At 38.4% G+C, this 19,295-nt stretch overlaps 1 protein-coding gene and 1 pseudogene across 1 annotated transcript; one reads left to right on the top strand and one right to left on the bottom strand.

The window, feature by feature from the left end:
• Positions 1–1,144: 1,144 nt before the first annotated feature.
• Positions 1,145–2,133, top strand: LOC139469220 (von Willebrand factor C domain-containing protein 2-like). Its single transcript, XM_071251358.1, has 2 exons — positions 1,145–1,486; positions 1,939–2,133. The coding sequence occupies exons 1-2, from the start codon at positions 1,213–1,215 to the stop codon at positions 2,100–2,102; spliced, it is 438 nt and encodes a 145-aa protein (XP_071107459.1). The 5' UTR covers positions 1,145–1,212; the 3' UTR covers positions 2,103–2,133.
• Positions 2,134–3,537: 1,404 nt separating this feature from the next.
• Positions 3,538–11,569, bottom strand: LOC139467654 (glutamate receptor ionotropic, kainate 1-like; annotated as a pseudogene).
• Between the last annotated feature and the right edge of the window lie 7,726 nt (positions 11,570–19,295).

Below are 19,295 nucleotides of genomic sequence, written 5' to 3'. Positions count from 1 at the left end.
GACATTGCCATAAAAAGGACAGTAAACACCCCAGACATGGTCATAAGAAGGACATTAAACACCCCAGACATGGTCATAAGATGGACATTAAACACCCCAGACATGGTCATAAGAAGTACAGTAAACACCCCAGACATGGTCATAAGAAGGACATTAAACACCCCAGACATGGTCATAAGAAGGACATTAAACACCCCAGACATGGTCATAAGAAGGACAGTAAACACCCCAGACATGGTCATAAGAAGGACATTAAACACCTCAGACATGGTCATAAGAAGGACAGTAAACACCCCAGACATGGTCATAAGAAGGACATTAAACACCTCAGACATTGCCATAAAAAGGACATTAAACACCTCAGACATTGCCATAAAAAGGACATTAAACACCCCAGACATGGTCATAAGAAGGACATTAAACACCCCAGACATGGTCATTAGAAGGACAGTAAACACCCCAGACATGGTCATAAGAAGGACATTAAACACCTCAGACATGGTGATAAGATGGACATTAAACACCCCAGACATGGTCATTAGAAGGACAGTAAACACCCTAGACAGGGTTTTTAGGACAAAGGACACCCTAGGCATGGTCATAGTAAGGGATTAAACACCCTAGACAGGGTTATAAGGACAAAGGACACCCTAGGCATGGTCATAGTAAGGGATTAAACACCCTAGACATGGTTATAAGCAGGACAGTCAACTTACCAGACATGGTTAATAAGGACAGTAAACACGCTAGACATGATAATATGATGCACGGTAATAAGGACGGTAAATGCCAGAGACATGGTTATAATCAGGACAGTAAACACCCCAGGTTATCAGAGAGTAAATCATAGATTTGTTTCAAGTAAGACATATTCAAGAATACAAATGGTGATATACGCGAAAACAATCTTGTGTATTGTTTTTTTGTAATCAGTACGTCAGGTAAACAGCATGTTGTGTGATAATGTCAACTCATGTTCGGTAAATGCTGTATCGGATGAGGTAAACGCTATATGATAAATTTCCACAAAAAGGCCTATTGCTTTCCTCCACACTATACATATATACATACAACACAAGCTTCCAAGTCTTAACTTAACAGATGTATTTTCCTGTCTTATCTCTTACAATCGCATGACCTGGATTCAGATCTATACGGTAACACCTAGGTGAAATGCCTAATTGAGAATCTTCACTCTCTATTCTGCTTTCCATGGCGATATCGATGTTCTGTTCCCTGCTGGCTGTTTCCTGCATCGGGTCCCTGCTACCCACAGCGGTCTCCCTGCCCCGCGGGCCAACGCTCCAGCCCGGGTGCCACGTTAATGGCCAGTTCCACCCTGAAGGTTCCTCCTACCAGCCTTCAGCCTGCAAACACTGCTTCTGCAGCCAAGGCCGGGAGGTGTGTGCCATTGCCGATTGCTTCTTTACACCTTGTGTCGACCCTGTTCACAAACCCGACGTGTGCTGTCCTATATGTCCGAATGGTACGTGATGTTATGTTGAATTTCATTGCTTGCCATGGTCTTACGATAATATCGAAATATTGTATATCATGTGAACCTAAACAAAGTAATGATAAATTTTGAGTACAGTATATTGTAAAGATTACAAATCGTGATTACATTAAAAGAATGACGAATGGTTTATATTAAGCATTAACCAAACTTAATTGCAATGAATAACCAAACATAATTGGATTGAAAGACAATAGCAAAGTTGTGATTCTCACTTCAGTATACTCATCATAACCTTCGCGGTCTGAAATAGTGCTTACATGGAAGAAACTACAATGTAAGGTCATCTTCATTCAATAAAATTTGAAAGCATTAATGATAACCAGATTAACGGAGAATACGAAGAATAATACTTATTCGTTAAGGATATATTTATAATAATGAGGCAAACTTGATACACCGTATGCCCTTGTGCTTTCAAGGTTCCAACTGTTGGGCATTACAACAGATAATTCCCGCAGGAAGAGATGTGAAACTTGATGAGCACACAACGTGCCGATGTCCAGGCCCCGGACCCCGTCAAAACCAGGCTGTGTGTACCATCGCAATGCAACCTGTGACAGTTCTTCCTGTCGAAATGCCATAGTCACCACTCCTCAATAAATAGAAGGAATGTCTGAGGTTTTCATTCTGGCAAAGAAAATATGTTACGTACGATCAGATGTATTGTGGCGTAGGCAAGATACGAACCTTAGAAATCACATTGTCACTTAAGCAAAAGGTCATGCGGTCGAGAATTCACCAGTTATAATATCCTCACAAAACCTTTACTATGTTAATTCTCCTATACTCAAAATTATTCATATTCATACTACATGAAATAACGACGGTGTTTATGAACCGCGGCATGTTCATTTTATGCTTCACTCAAGGTATCTTCCCCAAGCTTAATTGTACTTACAGCTCACTTCCCTACGATTTGAGAGGATTTTGTGTAGCAACACACATGATATAATATATTTGAAAAAAACTATGAATAGAATACGTGCATGACAAATTATCGCTTATGTGACAGACCCGTTTCAATACAACTCAACAACAAAATATTCTTACAATTCAAATAAAAAACCCAGATCAAGATAGGTTCGAGGTGTAGGCCTAAAGAGAGGACGCCGAGTCAAGTGTTCTGTTCATAACCCAACTGATTCATGATACAGAATATTATGTAAGCAGTTCTTTTCTAAGAAGCAAAGCGTGGGAGAGACGTAACGATAATTCATATTGTGTAGTTTCCAAGTCTATGAGTGCAAAAACTTAATAACAATTACGCACTCTCACGTCATGGTATGGAGGACAGTGTAGTAGAAAACGGTAATCATCTTCCAATCTTTGTTAACATAAGGCGCATATCCTAATGTATCGTTCCACGGATACATTGCGTCGGCGTGTAAAGATGCATCAATCGATATAAAATCACCCATAGCTAAGTAGAAATAGTAACTAAAGGTTTAACGTTATGACTAGATAATAATTTGATAATTTGACAGTTCATCTTAATGTACTTCGTTCCCTTGGTTGCAACAACTAGATCTTCATAATGCAAATGTAGGACTGTAATTATAGAATAGTGAGAACACATTTACTGGAGGCAGGGGACATGATCACATGACACAGGGAACGGGACAGGGGGGAACAGTGGTTTATTAAGGCACAACAATTCGCTATTCATTCTTGTGTCCCTTGGGGCGGTCGGGTAGCCTAGTGGTTAAAGCGTTCGCTCGTCACGCCGAAGACCCGGGTTCGATTCCCGACATGGGTACAACGTGTGAAGCCCATTTCTGGTGTCCCCCGCCGTGATATTGCTGGAATATTGCTAAAAACGGCGTAAAAATATACTCACTCACTCACTCTTGTGTCCCTTACATGTAGTTAAGCCAGGATCCGTAGATCGTGGGGTATTATGTCATCACCATACCTATGCTCGTTGGTTTCACCCAAGTAAACATCTCAGAGGGGAGCACTTTCCTCTCCACGGAAGAGTCACCATGTCCATCAAGGATTAGTCCATACGATCGTACCATTCACATATTGGTGAAGCTGTACCACCACACCTAAGAATTTGTCGAGAAATACAATCTACAATATTATGATTTTAATACCTGAAGGCGAAAGAAAATGTGGTTCATACTCTTTTACCTATTTGTTTCAAAACACAGCATGGAGTCCTATTGAGGCTAAACATAAGTTTGAGCGTTCTGAAAAGGTAGAAAAACGAATATATATGACTGTAGCCAAATATAAATATTATTATTGCTGTAAGGGTCTAGTACATGGGCGCGTAAATACAAGGCACTCGCGTTTTCAGATATATCGAAACGTACTCAGCAAAGCATTCCAGGAGACTCGAAACATGGGGGAAGTTCTTCGAGTATTTATGAAATAATTTATGGATTCGAACCAAATTCTCTGTCTAGCTTTTCAGTACAAATGTGACCGCCTCCGTGTTTTCGAGGTAGATCGCCCGTCCAGAGAGCGAAAGATCCTGGGTTCGATCACCGGCCGCGTCATACCAAAAGACGTTAAAAGATGGTACCTGTTGTTACCCTGTCTGGCGCTCTGGATGCACGTCGTTATATAAGTGCAATAATCTTGGACGCGACGTTTTACCCAATTTCACCTCACCTCACCTCTTTATTAAAGTAATTTCTCACGAACTCTTTTGAGTCCATTTTAGCAAATTTTCAAATCCTTAAATAATGTATAACTCGCGAGATTTCACTGTGCTTTGTACGTTTCATTTTATCCGTGAAACAGCAACAATAACAACAACAACAAAGAAACGTATGATATTTGGATACATGCGTTTATTGCAAATATATTTTTTAGTGGTTCAACTACAACTACAGTGTACACAGGCAGTATCATTTTAATCAGACGCACTATATTTAGGAAAAATCAATAGAAAGAAATTAGACTGAATTAGGGGACAATGAGGGACAACATCGGCATTACTGTTCCAGAACATTTAGTACATGACATTTCAACAATACACCGAGACATACGTAGTGAACGGAATATCATATACGCCCAAGAAGATTTAAACATACCAGCCCCAACTCCGCCCGTTTCCGGCGCATCAGTACCCATGGCCAGCCAGTCGGAATTCGAATATTAGACTACCTGAAGATCTATTATGATATGGACATTTTATACAGCTACACAAATTAAACACATGCATAGAATAATTACAATTGCTCATTTAACGGATGCGCATAACGAAACTATTGGACGGGGATTATGCACATTACAATTTACTTATGCTATTAAACATTAACGGTTGGGTAAAAATGAGAAAGGTCTGGAAATGTCATGCATTAATGTTGACACGGACCTAAATAACAGTGTACTACACATAAAAAATCCAACACATTTAACAAAACGGTGAAAGTGTCACACTGTGACATTTTTGGAGATCGTCTGTGAAGGCTTCCTTGTGCTATAATGTTCATTCCCGGTGAGGGATTGTACACTCTAAAAGACAGCGATGCCTGTATCATACTGTTGAGTGAAGTTTGTATGGACAATAATTCCAAACGAGTGCATGTTGACTCGTAGTTTGAACAAATCTTATCAATTTCCTGCCATTCATTTCCGAACAGATTTTCTCCATGTGCACAGTCACTAAAACCAGCACATTTGACGAGAATTTCCGTACAACAGCAAAAGTATTTGTTACAGATCAAACAAATGGAAACGACAGCTCTTCCTATGTGGTAACTTGAGTTTTCAGTCTCAGGCGTACGTACTTGAAAAAACCTAAGGTACAGCTCTTTCTTGTTTCAAGGCTAGCTCTCAATAGTTAATCCCCCCACATCGAAGCCTCGCAGTACTTTGAACACTCATCAAAGTTGTCTTACACGGATACACCTCAACTAGCACAATGCGCACAATGGGACAACGAATCCCTCTTTCTGTCACGTCTCATGAGAAGTTCATATATCAGAATGATGGTGGCAATTGAAATTCCAGCTGCACAAACCACAAATGCACTTACAAAATCTCTTAACTTAAACTGTTGTGGTTTGTGTCCTGAGGCGTCCACACATTGCCTTGCTTTTGGTGATAGTATGCTGTTCCACTTTGAAATAAGACCGTTTTCAGTCATGTGCATGAACCTGTTACAAACAAAGGACACATTGTATTTAATAGAATAACAATATTTTACACATATACCTGCACAAAATCTACATAAATAACAAATGGTATGTATCATATTAGACGACGTAGAACACTCACTCCTTGGCGAAGAGTTGTGACAAGGGAGATAACCTAGGAAACGCAAAGCTTGCGTGGACCGGCAGGAAACGTTGAGGGAGTCGCGATATATCACAACGCTCTGCCATCAGAAGGGAAGCGGTCGTCTCATCCAATAGCAAAACGTAATGCCCAGCAATAAGATTGCTCATGTGATTTTGCCTTTCCTCATCTGCAGTAACGTTGTCTGCCATTTTTGAACGTCGCGTCATCTGCCTCAATGACTGGAACGTGGAACTAATAGAGGTCTGAAATTATACATCATAGTACGTACGAGTACGTTATAACTGCATAAAGACACATAGCACTGTACCAACCTATACGCTACTATATATCAAGCTTGACAAAAAAACAAAACACGGGAGGTCAAGGTCGGCAATGAAGTGAAGTCACGCCTCGAAAATAGTTCCCGAAATAATACTTAATGCACAGGTATACGACACACATTGGCTTCTAACAATTGATTCGCGTGCATATAAAGATATTCTTAAACATCAACACAAATACGGTGTCCTTGCTGAAATGTGGAGGTGTAGAATTAGTCTTTTCTATCCGAAGGGCCGACAACGTGGTAAACCATCCCCGTGTAGGGGTTATGACTATTGTTGTCAATGACTTTGCTTATGGTTCTCGGGGCTGTGGAGTCAAACTTTGGGCCACGATCATAATTTTCTTCAGTGGAATGAAAGTGTGATTGTTTAGAATCTCAGGCACGAAGAATTAATTAAATAATACATGGGCGTGGCGAAAGCAAAGATTAACCGTGGGAAGAATACGAGAAAAAGGTACGAGTTTTTATGTGTGCGTCGCTGAACTTACAAAATGGTAATACAGTTCTCACTGAGAGAGCACATCGGTTGAATGGAAAGGAAATCCACCAAATGTTTTTTAACCACCGATCTTTGGTTTTTGAAACTGCAAAACTGCTTTTCTCTCCTATGATAAACTTGTAATTGCCTTTGACGAAGAAAACGACGACATCTGTCAGGTTTGACGCAAGAGAAATTGGACTCAGAGAACAGAACGGTCTGTCCCTATTAGATGACAACATGCAACAGCCTCAGCAACAACATCAACCCCAACTTTATTTACCCCAGCTAAACTTTCGTTAGTCTAAACAAGCCAACAATAGGACAGTGGCCACAGGTCCAATAAAAACAAGACTATCCCAGACGGATAGAGACAAAAACCACAATACAGTGGCACATATAACTTACCTTAACAGTGATGTTAAAATTCTAACACAAAACAAAAAGAGAGTATTTTTCAAAAAAACTGCCAATGAGTAAAACGGCACTTAAGTGATGCCTTGTGTGAAAAACGTTGTGCCCACTTTTTCAATTGTATGTCTTTGAGAAACATGGCCATATACCGAAATGATTATTGTCAATTGTTATTATCAACCCATAAAATGTACGTGACATGGAGAGAAAAAAATTAGACATGGTGCAATAGCTGTTTTTATTGAAAATCCTTTGGGTAAGTGTGTAAAATGAATTTTTCTATTTAAATTTAAATTTTCTATTTTCTATTAAAGTATATTTACTTTTTGATAAACTTGAAAACTTCTTGAAAACTGACAAAGAATTGTGCTACGTTCAGTGCACTTATAACCAGAAGATTCGTCCAATTTTGAAGGGAATAATAATGATAACCTATGCAAACTAGGAGATTGTAACAGTAGTAAAGGTGAATGGTATGATTGTGACGAGTTGTTTTATGCCTTGTAAAAACAAAGACAAACAAATAAATAACTTCGGAAGGAGATTGATATAATTGCTTCAAGTGCTAAATGGAAGATTCCCTAGTGATAGAGACAATAATTTTACATGTGTGGCAAATAAAGGACATTGTGTGGTTGATTATGTAAATATCAGTTCGGCTTTCTTCCCTGAAATATTTTACTTTGAGGTTTATATATAAGCACGATGAATCCGACCATTTTCTAATCGTCTGTACTCTTAACGTGAAACACTAATTAAATTTTCTATCAGGAAAATTTGGAAATGACTTTTCTTACCAAAGGTTCATTTTGGTCCCACACTTGGATGATACTTTCAAAACAGTAATATCAGACGCTACAGCTAAAGCTATGATAGACAGCATGCTTGTGGGAATAGATTAAAAAAATTGACTCTTCTATTCATATGCTTCATTGCTTCTACGAACGTGCAGGAAAATGTATGAATAAACGTTACAGATAAGATAAACACTACAAACCAGATCATCATCCTTGGCGGAACTCAGACTGTGATGTTGCTGAATCAGACAAATACAGGGATTTAGACGAGCCTTGTTTGACAATGAAATCAAAGCTCGGAGGTTCACACAGTTTAACCAGTGCTTTTTAATCGTTCACACTTCATTGAACCCATCCAAACTAAATAAAGTAAATACAGCATGTGGGGGACTTTCCAAAAATATGGCCTCTCGTCTCTTTGACAGCTTTGTTCTACCCATCCTTACCTGTAGTGCACAAATATGGGGTGTAATGAAATAGGAACAAACCGAAAGAATACAACATTATTTTTGCAAAATAATGCTCTCTTTACCTAAATCTGCAAGCAATGAGGCGGTCGTAGGTGATTGTGGAAGACACTTCCTTAATATTGCCTGTGATTTCAAATGTTTTCGTTTGAAGTGGGTGTCACAACTTGATGATTGAAACTGGACGCAGATCAGGTATTGATGTTGAATTCCGAATTTGAACTTATTGTTTTAAAAATGGCAATGGTTATGTTGAGACGAGTTTAAAATTTCATTGATCTGTGCAGCATTTCCTTATTTACATGTTAAATATATTCAGGTTATTTATGACAAAAATCATAGATCCATGACTCGAGATGCACCATTTGTCTCGTACAGATTAGCGTGTAAAGTTTGGAAATAACGTGCAGCATATCGTGATAAGAATAAAGGCACTCTGTAATAACACTTGACTTAATGTTAGTTTTGTATTTAAACATCTCATCTTAACGTATATAATTCTCTATGTGGTTTGCGTTTCATTTGGTGGCGAGTAGATATATTTAAGTTGAACTTTTCATTATTAAGATTAAAGAGCTTTTGTATTGTTCGTCATCAGAATATGTACTTTGGCCTGTGATCTTAACTATTGTGAAATAAATGTAGTCTGTCACTGTTAACAGACACTCCAAGACGACATTCCAAATGTACCGTTTGTAATGATGAAATATGCAAATAGACAGCAATTATGCAGACTGCAGCACTGACAGAGAACATACTAACATGACAGGACAAGGGGGCATATCGTCAGTTTGCAGTCACAATAAACACAAACTAAAGTCTGAAGTCACTCTGGATGGAAAGAAATTGATCACGATCAATATCTCGCATGTCCCAGTGACTTCTAGACAGTTAGACGTAAAACGTTGGTTTACGTCATTCAATCCTTCGTCGATGTAACGTTGAGCTATGAGATTAGCGTTCAACATTAAATCATTACGCTGTCACCCACAAATGGAACAGCCTCCTGGACACAAAAGCGAGCTTTCCCCGACGGTGATACACACGTACTATACCATTTGCTCTAAAGAGCTGGAACCTGCTCTCAACAGAAAACAGGACTTTCAGTCTGTTCCTTTTCTGCAATAGTTGTTCAGTGTGGGTGTCCACCTGAGTCTTTGCCGTCGACGTTGACGCATCAACGTGATCAGCGGAAAGGTCCGATGACCATGTCGACGCATTAGTCTGGATGCAGTGAAGCGGCTGGCAAGTCCCAGGGCAGTTGATGCTGATGACTTTGCAGTTAAGAAGCGGTCCTCAAACGGGTAATAAGCAATCTTTGTTGGATGTGGTATCTCTGCCGGTATCGTGATAGAAATCGGGCGATGGTTGCACGAGTGCACCCAATGCAGCTCCCAGGTGCAGGCTACCAATGTCCCTTTATCGCTGTTCTACCAGTCAAGGAAACATTTTACTGTGGTTTCTGGACTCTTAATGCATTAACGAATATTATGATAATCCCATTATCATTCTAGTTTTAGTGAATTTCTATGAATTTTCATTTCTACGATTGGTTATACATGATTTGGGAAACGTATTTCCAAATTGTAATTTCTCGTCAGTGTTGTGGGTGATATATATTCTTACAACGAAAATATACCAAATGTACGTGTGTGAATATATGTGTGTGATTGTGTATGTGTCATGTATATCGTGTGTTAGAGTGTAGAGAATAAAAAACGTGGTACCTCTAATGATAGGTCTATGTAACTCCCTCTGGAAGCTCCGACATCGTACTCGTCCTGTTGACTCACTTCTTCCAGCGTACTGAATGGAACATATTCCTTAGTGACAGTTAGAAATGCAAATAGGTTCCCTGTGTACACGGAGGTGATTACGATACAGAAACTCCCCCAGAATCCAAGAAGAACTTTTGACGACGGTGAGTCTGGAGTGGCTGCAGCACCTGTTGGGGTAAAAGTGAAAACTGCTAAGTTTGATCAAGAAATATTGAGCAGTCTTTCAGTTATGATTCGGAAAGGAAAGTGACACACGGGCGGAAACCCTTTCTGTACCGCCCTCCCATGATGGTAGTAATAATGAAACAAACAATGTATGCCTACCTTGGCGTAAGGGGATGAATATCCCCAGAAACGCAATGTCAGATACTCGCAGGCTGTGCTTTAATTCACCATGTCTTGGATTCACTTTTTGCAGAATCAGAAACAGGATGATTACGCCAAACATGGTTATGAGACCATGCAGGTAGATCTCCCATTTGAAGCAGGACGTTAAAGCGGTCTATTGTGTCATCTCCATTTCTGTTTTCTTGTAGACTGCCGACTGTCTTGCCGACGTTATAAATACTGCCCCAGAGACTACCCAGTTCGCATTGCAACGCGCATGGATGCATTGATTGTTATAATATTATACTTGGCAAAATAACCACAAACACAATAATATCTAATGATCATTACGAATCTCGTGATTGATAATCCACTACACATTTGATGTAACAATAGGAATATCTTAATTATCTTGTATTTAATAATCTTCTATTTGTCAGTGTCTATATATCCCCATCTCTGTGTGTAATATGCAAGCCAATAATCGGACAGTGTTTGATATTCGAAAAGCCATGTGTATTGGCGCGGTTATTCAGTGTAGGACGATGGACTGTACCTCTCTCTGAAGCATTACTACAATTCCGTTCCATGTCGTGTGATTTCTCTCTCCCCACTGAGGGTCTACCGGCTCCACCAACGTCACATTGGTCAATACAATTAACATTAACAACACATGAGTTGCAAAACATCCTAACCTAAGCGTAGATAACGTTGGAGTTTGTGTTGAGCCAGCGATGCCGGTATATCTTCGGAAGTACAGATCACAATAGATTTGAAGGAAATATCGAGTACTGTCAATTAATTTTCGTTCTTCAAAATCTTTTTCCTTACGAAAACTCGAATTTATATGCAAAATTCAATAAAGCGTTAGTCAAGAAACAAAATGAACAAATTTGAAGAATAATTATTAAAACACACTGAAAGGGGGACTCTTCGTTGTCTATTTGCTACATGCAACAAGAACGTGTTGTCCTTTGGCAATGAGATATTTGACAGTTGGCCATATGCTTATGGCTGTTACAAAAGAACGGTATTCATTACCTGAGATGGAATCTGTCAAACTGCCATGGCTGTCAGGGATACTGTATTCTTTGTAAAAACAGATGTCATTCTTACCTGAAATTTTATGTGCTGGATAATCTTTAGAGTATCGCCACAGAAACACCAGTGTACACAATCTCTCCGTCGATAACCTCTCGGTTTGCATATGGTAACCACTGAGTAAAAAAACCAAAAACAACATGAATCTCCCCACACACAATCTCAAAACGCGAGATATGAGGACATGGATAACGGATTAAGCTGTCATTGAGTTTCATTATTTAGCTGTGACCATGTTCATGAAAATAGTCACCGGAATTGTGCGGCTTTTTTCTAATTATTAATGTTGGTTTGTCAGTTTTTTCCCCGTTTACTTGGTCTGCCTTACAGCATATGTGATTCTACTAGAAGTCTTAATAACTAATATTGATGTTTCATTAATTAAATTTTCCATGCATGTTATGGTCATAGCTCTTATGATGAAAATGCACACCTCAAGCGCTGCAACCCGTAACGTTCTTCCATTCAGACCATATTTCGTGTTCGGGAATGACTTCCAGTATGAACTGGCAGCAACAATACCCCATTCCCTTCCGTGAGGTTCCCACAGCAAAGACAGCACTTCCATTCTTTGTGACGGCTTTTCTCTTATAGTCCTTTTTACCTGACAACACAATAGATTTAGCATTTGAAATATCTTTAGAGAGTAAAAGGGCTCTTCGATACATCATAAATCTCAGTCGCACAATTATGTTGTTATTAGTAAGTTTTAGTATAATTTATCACCAACCTATGAAACTATGAAATTAAATGGATATTTGGTGAGGTATTCGGTCATGAGTTGATTTCCAAATTGAAACCCCAAGGATGAACCCAAGAATCGGTTCGTCAGAACTAAATTGTGAAATCAGTAAATGACCACACAAGCCCAAGGAATAATTAACACATAATATTGAAACACAGTTTCAGGTTTACATTCACAAAAGTAATCACATAAGTAGCAGAAGCAATAAGAAACAGGCACCATAATGCGTGGTTTATATTTATATTGAAAGAGGTTTGTGCGCCGTACTTAATTCCGGAATAGTGTTAGACGCTGGCAAGAATTGTTTTTTATCAGTCTGGTACTCAATCCGTATTGGCAGGCATATGAGATGCTTGTCAGGTGGCAAAAAGGCCCCGATTACCCTCATGTCGGTACAGCCTTCTAAAAACGTCACGAAACTTCTGGAACGATCAAGTCTGTCCTGTTTGTCAACAACCAAGTATAACAGGAACATACTGATTCTCTATTACCCTTTCCGTCTTCAATCCTCAGATTATGAAATAAGATCAAGTTTATTGCTCGAGTATCATGGTAATTCTTACTTGTTTTAGTTATTGTCACTAAATTCCAATAATACGTACCTTAGTGATCATGTTTATGTTGTCAAATACCATGTCTGTCGTAGATGTAGAATGTATGTGATTATCAGTTGGAATAATTACCCATCTTGAGAAATGACGAAAAAAGGATACGTTTGCCGACGTCGACGTCTAACTGGTGAACCTAAACAGACATTTACGAGTATTTATGTATTTATTTTCCAAATGTACATAAACAGGCGCAATACAAACTACCATTTATACTTTACTAAAACAATGATAGACAAAGTCTTTTAATCTTGCAGGCAATGTCGTATATATGAGTAAGATTGTTTCTAAATATTCTTTACTGAATATTTCAAGGAGATATTCTGATACAGTCAGGAACTGGGCATCAGTAGAGGCAGTAGAATGATAAAGCGAAATGAGAAAAGGCCGAAATTGAATACATAATGAATTCGAACATGTTCATCAATATTTATGTTATCTGGAAACGAATTTTCTTCACCCACAGAACTAAACGGAATACATCAATTACAATTCAAAGATCAAAATAAGTACTTACTTTTATCATAAGTTTGTTTATACAGTCACTGCTACAAACCACAAGAAAATTCAAGTGCTTCCAAAAAGCGTTAATACTTTGTCTTTTCAAAAGCGGATGTATCACTGCTTCTGTTGTTGACATATAATTATCAGTTGTACTGAAAACAATATGGTTGTCGCGGTTGTTTCCGAAAAATCGCTCTGTCTGATCTGAAAGGAAATGCTCAAATCAAAACATCAGCCTGGTGAGTAAGTTAGTGTGTGATTTGAAATCAGTTGCTTACAGCTTCCATTCAGTAACTTGCATATCTTGGCATACCACAAAATGAATTTCCAACAGTATACATTCATACATCCATTCAAAATGCGTCCTTGCAAAACAACTAACATGGTGTAACGAAACTGTATTATTCGTTCATACAAAACGCCATGTATGTAACTTGTAGAGAAAACAGTACCTAATAGACAATAACTTGTCACTGCCATCAGGTGTGATATAGAAGACTCGGTTAGGAGCTGGTTCACGAGAGGGAATGCATCAATATAATCAGTATAGGCATTTTGTCTTTGCTCTGAAAGACCTGAAGCAGAGCAATGTGATTTGCCGAAAATATCAGAAACAATACATCAATAATAACATACTAAAATGTGATAACTGTCGTTGATATACTTACCATCGTGATAAAGTTGAAATACGATGAAGTTGGAATACTGCTGACTGTAGCGCTACGTTTAACATTAAAAACATCCAATCGTTCACGTAAATAATGCCAGAAATTTAGGTTTGAATAAAATAAATGCAAGTTTTACTTACCAATATGTTTCACTGTTTCATTAATTATCATTAAGTATTGTAATTCTTTATACACTACAAATGCTTACAATTTCGACTAACGTACCTGCTAAAAATATGTAAATGATGTAACACAATACAGACGAAAAGTATGATAATCACAATACTTGAATATAAATGTAAAAAGGCAGAATGCAATTACCTTCCTTGAAAGTATAGCCGGCTACTTGCATATATATAAGTGCTCACGGTATGCTCCAAAGAAATACGCTATACATCCTAGGCGTATGCATGGTATGTGTAGCATGTGAAAGACTTCTATTGTACGTGGATCAGTGTCCGTGGTTGTGTTGACGTGTGGGGACGTGTTGTGTTTGACGTATTTGTCAAAAGAAATAAATCACTTTGCAAACGAGTACACACACTAAATTTGTTCGAGTGCATTTCAAATATCATGCCTGCAATGCTCAAATCGATTAACACTGACAATCGTGTTTTCAGCAAAGGTGTAGTCAATAAGCTACATGTATCTCCAACATTTTAAATATGCATCCAACAATGGCCTATATTGGAATCCATTTGAATAAAAATAAAATGATGTACATCTGATTTGTCAACATTAGCCCTACAGATACTGGAAACATACATGGACGCAGTTACTTGCTGAGGCAGGTCTTTTGGACATCCAGCATGTTGCACATGATGCGCAAATCAATTACGCAATTACGAGAGAGAGAGAGAGAGAGAGAGAGAGAGAGAGAGAGAGAGAGAGAGAGAGAGAGAGAGAGAGAGAGAGAGAGAGAGAGAGAGAGAGAGAGAGAGAGAGAGAGAGAGAGAGAGAGAGAGAGAGAGCATGTGATGTTAAAGTTCGATTTCGATTGATTTGTTTGCTGCTCAGGACCAGTCACTTCCCATTCGAAACCGTCAATGTGTGATTTTGCATCAAAATGTAAATATGAAATGTAGATTATGTAATGAATTTAATGAAACTGTCCAACACACTGTCAGCGGATGCCCAGCTTTGGCACAAACACAGTATCTTAAACGACATCATGGTGTAGCTCGATCATTTTATTACCGTCTTCGCCATGCTTGTGGTTTTGACACAGAGGTCCATCCATAGTACGACCTGGAATATGTAGAGGGCGTAATGGAAAATGATCCATACAAAATTCTTTGGACTAGGCCCATTTACAGCCTCAGACGTATCCAGGCCAACACACTTGATCTTGTCCTTTTTGATAAATCCATTGAAATCATTTATATCATTGAATTTTCTGTCCCCTTTGACACTCATGTGATTGACAAGATTGAGGAAAAACATGGCAAATATGCGGACCTCGCTTTCGAAATATCACGCTTGCATCCCAAGTACCTAGTTGTCCGACTCCACGATGTTCTCGGTGCCTTAGGTTTGGTACCTCCCAATCTATTGACTGACATTGGGAGAGTACCAGGGTTTGCTACTAGGAATACAGCCCTTCTGACAATCTGGGTAATGCAGAAGGCTGCAGTGTTGGGGTGTCTTCACATTCTCCGAAAAGTTTTTAGTGGGTTTGACTAGGCAGCGCTTCCTGGGAGAAGTCCCATTCACTGTCTGAGCTGCGTATAGAGAGGGCAAGGGCCCTGAGCTGATGATGAGCCCAACCAGCCTGACTGTGCCAGGATCACCCAAACTCTCTTTGCTGCATTTTTTCATTTAAATTTAAATCTGTAAATACTACTACTACTACTACTACTACTACTACTACTACTACTACTAATAATAATAATAATGTATGGAACCAATATGACTTCCAGCATTATCGCCCCTCTGACTGACAGAATCCCCTGGGTTCACATTATCTGGTTCATCACCTTCGACATTAAAATGGTTTTGTTTTTTCTTCCAAACATTAACATCAGTCATTAACAGTCCATATCTCTGTTTCACCTCATCAAAGTAAGTCGCTGACTATTTACTTTCATCAGGGTCACCAACAACCAAATCCTTGAGTTGCATAGTTTTAAGCACCAAATTGTCGACTGTTTCTTTTATGAGTTTTATCTCATTGTCTAGAGAAGTACTGTAGCTAACACCTCCCCCTAACGTATCTCTAATCAATTTCTCAAGACTGCGAAAGTAGGACACTATTCCCCCCCCCCCCCCCCCCCTTCTGTGTCCTGAGATGTTGGCTATTCTCAGCTAATCTATCATGTGCTAAGTCCTTCTCGCACTTATCTTCTCTACTAATGCATGTTATCTTGAAATTTCCTTGAACTTTTAAATGGGAATAAGTCATGCCACAGTTTTCTTCTATCATATCTGTTTTAACATACATTCAGCATAACGATTACCAATGAGAGTCGAAATGAAGAAATCTCTCTCAGAACGTACACATTCAAGGTTAAGATGACATGGTGATGATAATCATTAGCAAAAGTATTACATTTTGTACAACCCTTACATATTTTGCTCCTGGATCCAATCCTCATGGCAAACTGTATTTCTTCTCTCAATTCTGGATGTAGCATTATAACGCTATACAACATATGAATGAATGAATGAATGAATGAATTTCTTTATTTCCCCTAGAGTTGAATCCGAAGATTTTGCATGGGCAAATACATTATTTACAATACATCAATCAAATTACTTGACTATAAACAATGAAATCATGTTATACAATGCTATGAATAAATAATTTACAATGTCATGGACATCTGCACCGAGAAAGAATGAAAGCATTTCATCATCGTCAAGCATATCTATTTTCACATATACATCTGCATGAAGTTTATCAATTAAGGCACGAGAAAATTTTTTTTCTGTCAGGCATAAACATTTCACAGTGCAAAAAAATATGGCAATCATAGTCATAGCAATGTCTATTACAATGGTTACATTCTTTCGACACTTTTGCTCTTGATCCGATTTTAATACAAAGTTGCAGGGGTTGTCTTAAATGTGGATAAAGATACATTATATTATAAAAACAATCATGCATTTGTAACCGTTTATGAATTTTGTGGTATCGTGAAAGATCTGGTCTCTGTGCTAGTCTCTCTCTCTCTCTCTCTCCAGATGTACTGTTCATTCTCTGATAGACGTCTGATTACAAGAGCTCGCCAAGCCGATTTAGTTGGGAATGAACCGCTATCAGTATATTCCTTTATATAGTTATCTAAATGGTATTTTTTAGCAGTATATAGAAGGATGTTGCATATGCTTACTGGACTAATGTTGACAATAGCGTTAGTAGCAGTGTGAGCCCAAAATAGATTTTTTTGTTATTGAGTTACAATCGTTATTGCAGAGCCCTCCTAATAATTGTAGTCTACATTTATCAATGTAGCCATTCATTGACCACATTCCCAAGTTAGAAATAGACGAATCGGTTGGATGTCTTTTACCAAATCCTTGTATATGACGAGCAAAGTAACGTTGTGTATATTCAATCATTTCAAGTTCTTTACCGTATAAGGCTGGTAACAATTCACATTCATAAAAGCTTGTAGACAAAATCATTCTATCCATATATTGACACATTGAACTGAGTGGAGGTCGGAATCGTTGAGGCCGAGTGATCGTAGTGATTTCACTCATTTTCTTGCTTTTGAACAACATGTCATGATTCTTTCTTTACAGGATAAATTACTGTTTATGATTATTCCGCCATATTTGACGGAGTCGGAGGTGTCAATTGTTGCATCGCCAAACTTGTAGGTTACTATATTATGACGCTGGCGTGTTTTGAAGAATACAAGTGATTTACTCTTGGGGGCATTATAGGTGAGTCTCCATTTGTTGGCATATAAATATAAATATCAAGAGAAGACTGTAAGCCCCGTGGGGTTGTAGACAAGAGCGTTGTGTCATCGGCCAATAACACACAGGGTATATAGATGCCATAAACAGAGAGGCCGTCGTTTGCTTTCCGTAGTTCACATATAAGGTCATTTATGAAAACGAGAAAGATTAATGCTGACACAACTCGACCTTGCCCAACACCTTGTTTAATAGGAAACTCATCAGATCTTTCTCCGTTGTAGGAAATAAAAGCACAGCTGTCTATATAGCTATGGAAAAGTAAGTTCCATAATTTACCCTTCACACCAAGGTCATGTAAGTTAACAAATAGACCGTAGTGCCAAATACGATTTAAAGCCTTTTCATTATCTAAAAATGCAGCAAACACTTGTGATTCTCTTTCTAGGTAAAAATTAACACATTCTAAAACGGTGAATACGGACATGATTGCTCCATGTTCCTTTGTGAAACCAAATTGTAAAACATCGGGGAATGATTGAAGATTACTGGATGTATATTTTTCTATTCTACTTAAAATGATTTTCTCTAGGAGTTCAGATAGACACGATGGAAGAGTTATGCCCCTTTAGTTACGTGGATCATGTTTGCAACTATTTGATTGAATAGGTGTTTGAGGGTTACTACAGGCATCCCTCCTCCAAATAGCAGGTGTTCATTTGTGACACAATCAGGTCCTGGAGATTTGTTTCTTTTAAGGTTGTGTATATGTGATCTGATTTCTGAGACTTGGATTTCTGTATACAGGATATCATCTAGTGGATCATGATTATGACGATTTTGTTCCATGAAGTTTTGATACAATAGTGAGTTTAAAGTTTTTGTCAAAATCATCAGATTGATGAGGTTTTGCCAAGTCTGAATAATTGTCACCCCGCAGTTTACATATATCAGCTGAAGAAACAGCACTACGTCCAGTGTAAACTGATTTATCAATAACTGGACTCTTGCGTCTCAACTTACGAACATGTTTATAGAATATATTTATATCGTCTTCAGTTCTATACTAATTTCTTTGCGCTGTTTACGTTTTGATTTTCGGTGTACATTTGTAAACGCGTAAATTACCTTTTTGCATTTTTATAGGATTTGTATAATCTAGAGTTTTCTCCTCGTGGTCTATTATCCGATATCCATTCTCGTCTTGCCACCCTCATTTCAAAGCGGGACTGATTTAACCCATCATTTTTCCAATAGGGCTTCAAATGTGATCTATATCCACTTTGGGGGATATGGTTAGAGCTGGCCTTCATAAGACATTTACTTAGCTTTCCGTTAAAATGCTCTATGACATGAGGTTGAACGTGGTCAGATGCCAAACATACGGAGGGGAGAAGTGTGTCAACTTCTTTTGTACACATATTTATGTGTATTTCGTCT

The sequence above is a fragment of the Haliotis cracherodii genome, unplaced genomic scaffold (genome assembly GCF_022045235.1).
Source record: "Haliotis cracherodii isolate W230 unplaced genomic scaffold, xgHalCrac1.p SCAF_2, whole genome shotgun sequence".
NCBI classification, from domain to species: Eukaryota; Metazoa; Mollusca; class Gastropoda; order Lepetellida; family Haliotidae; genus Haliotis; species Haliotis cracherodii.
The sequence above is the reverse complement of the archived record's forward strand: the minus strand, read 5'-3'. Positions and strand labels throughout refer to the sequence as shown.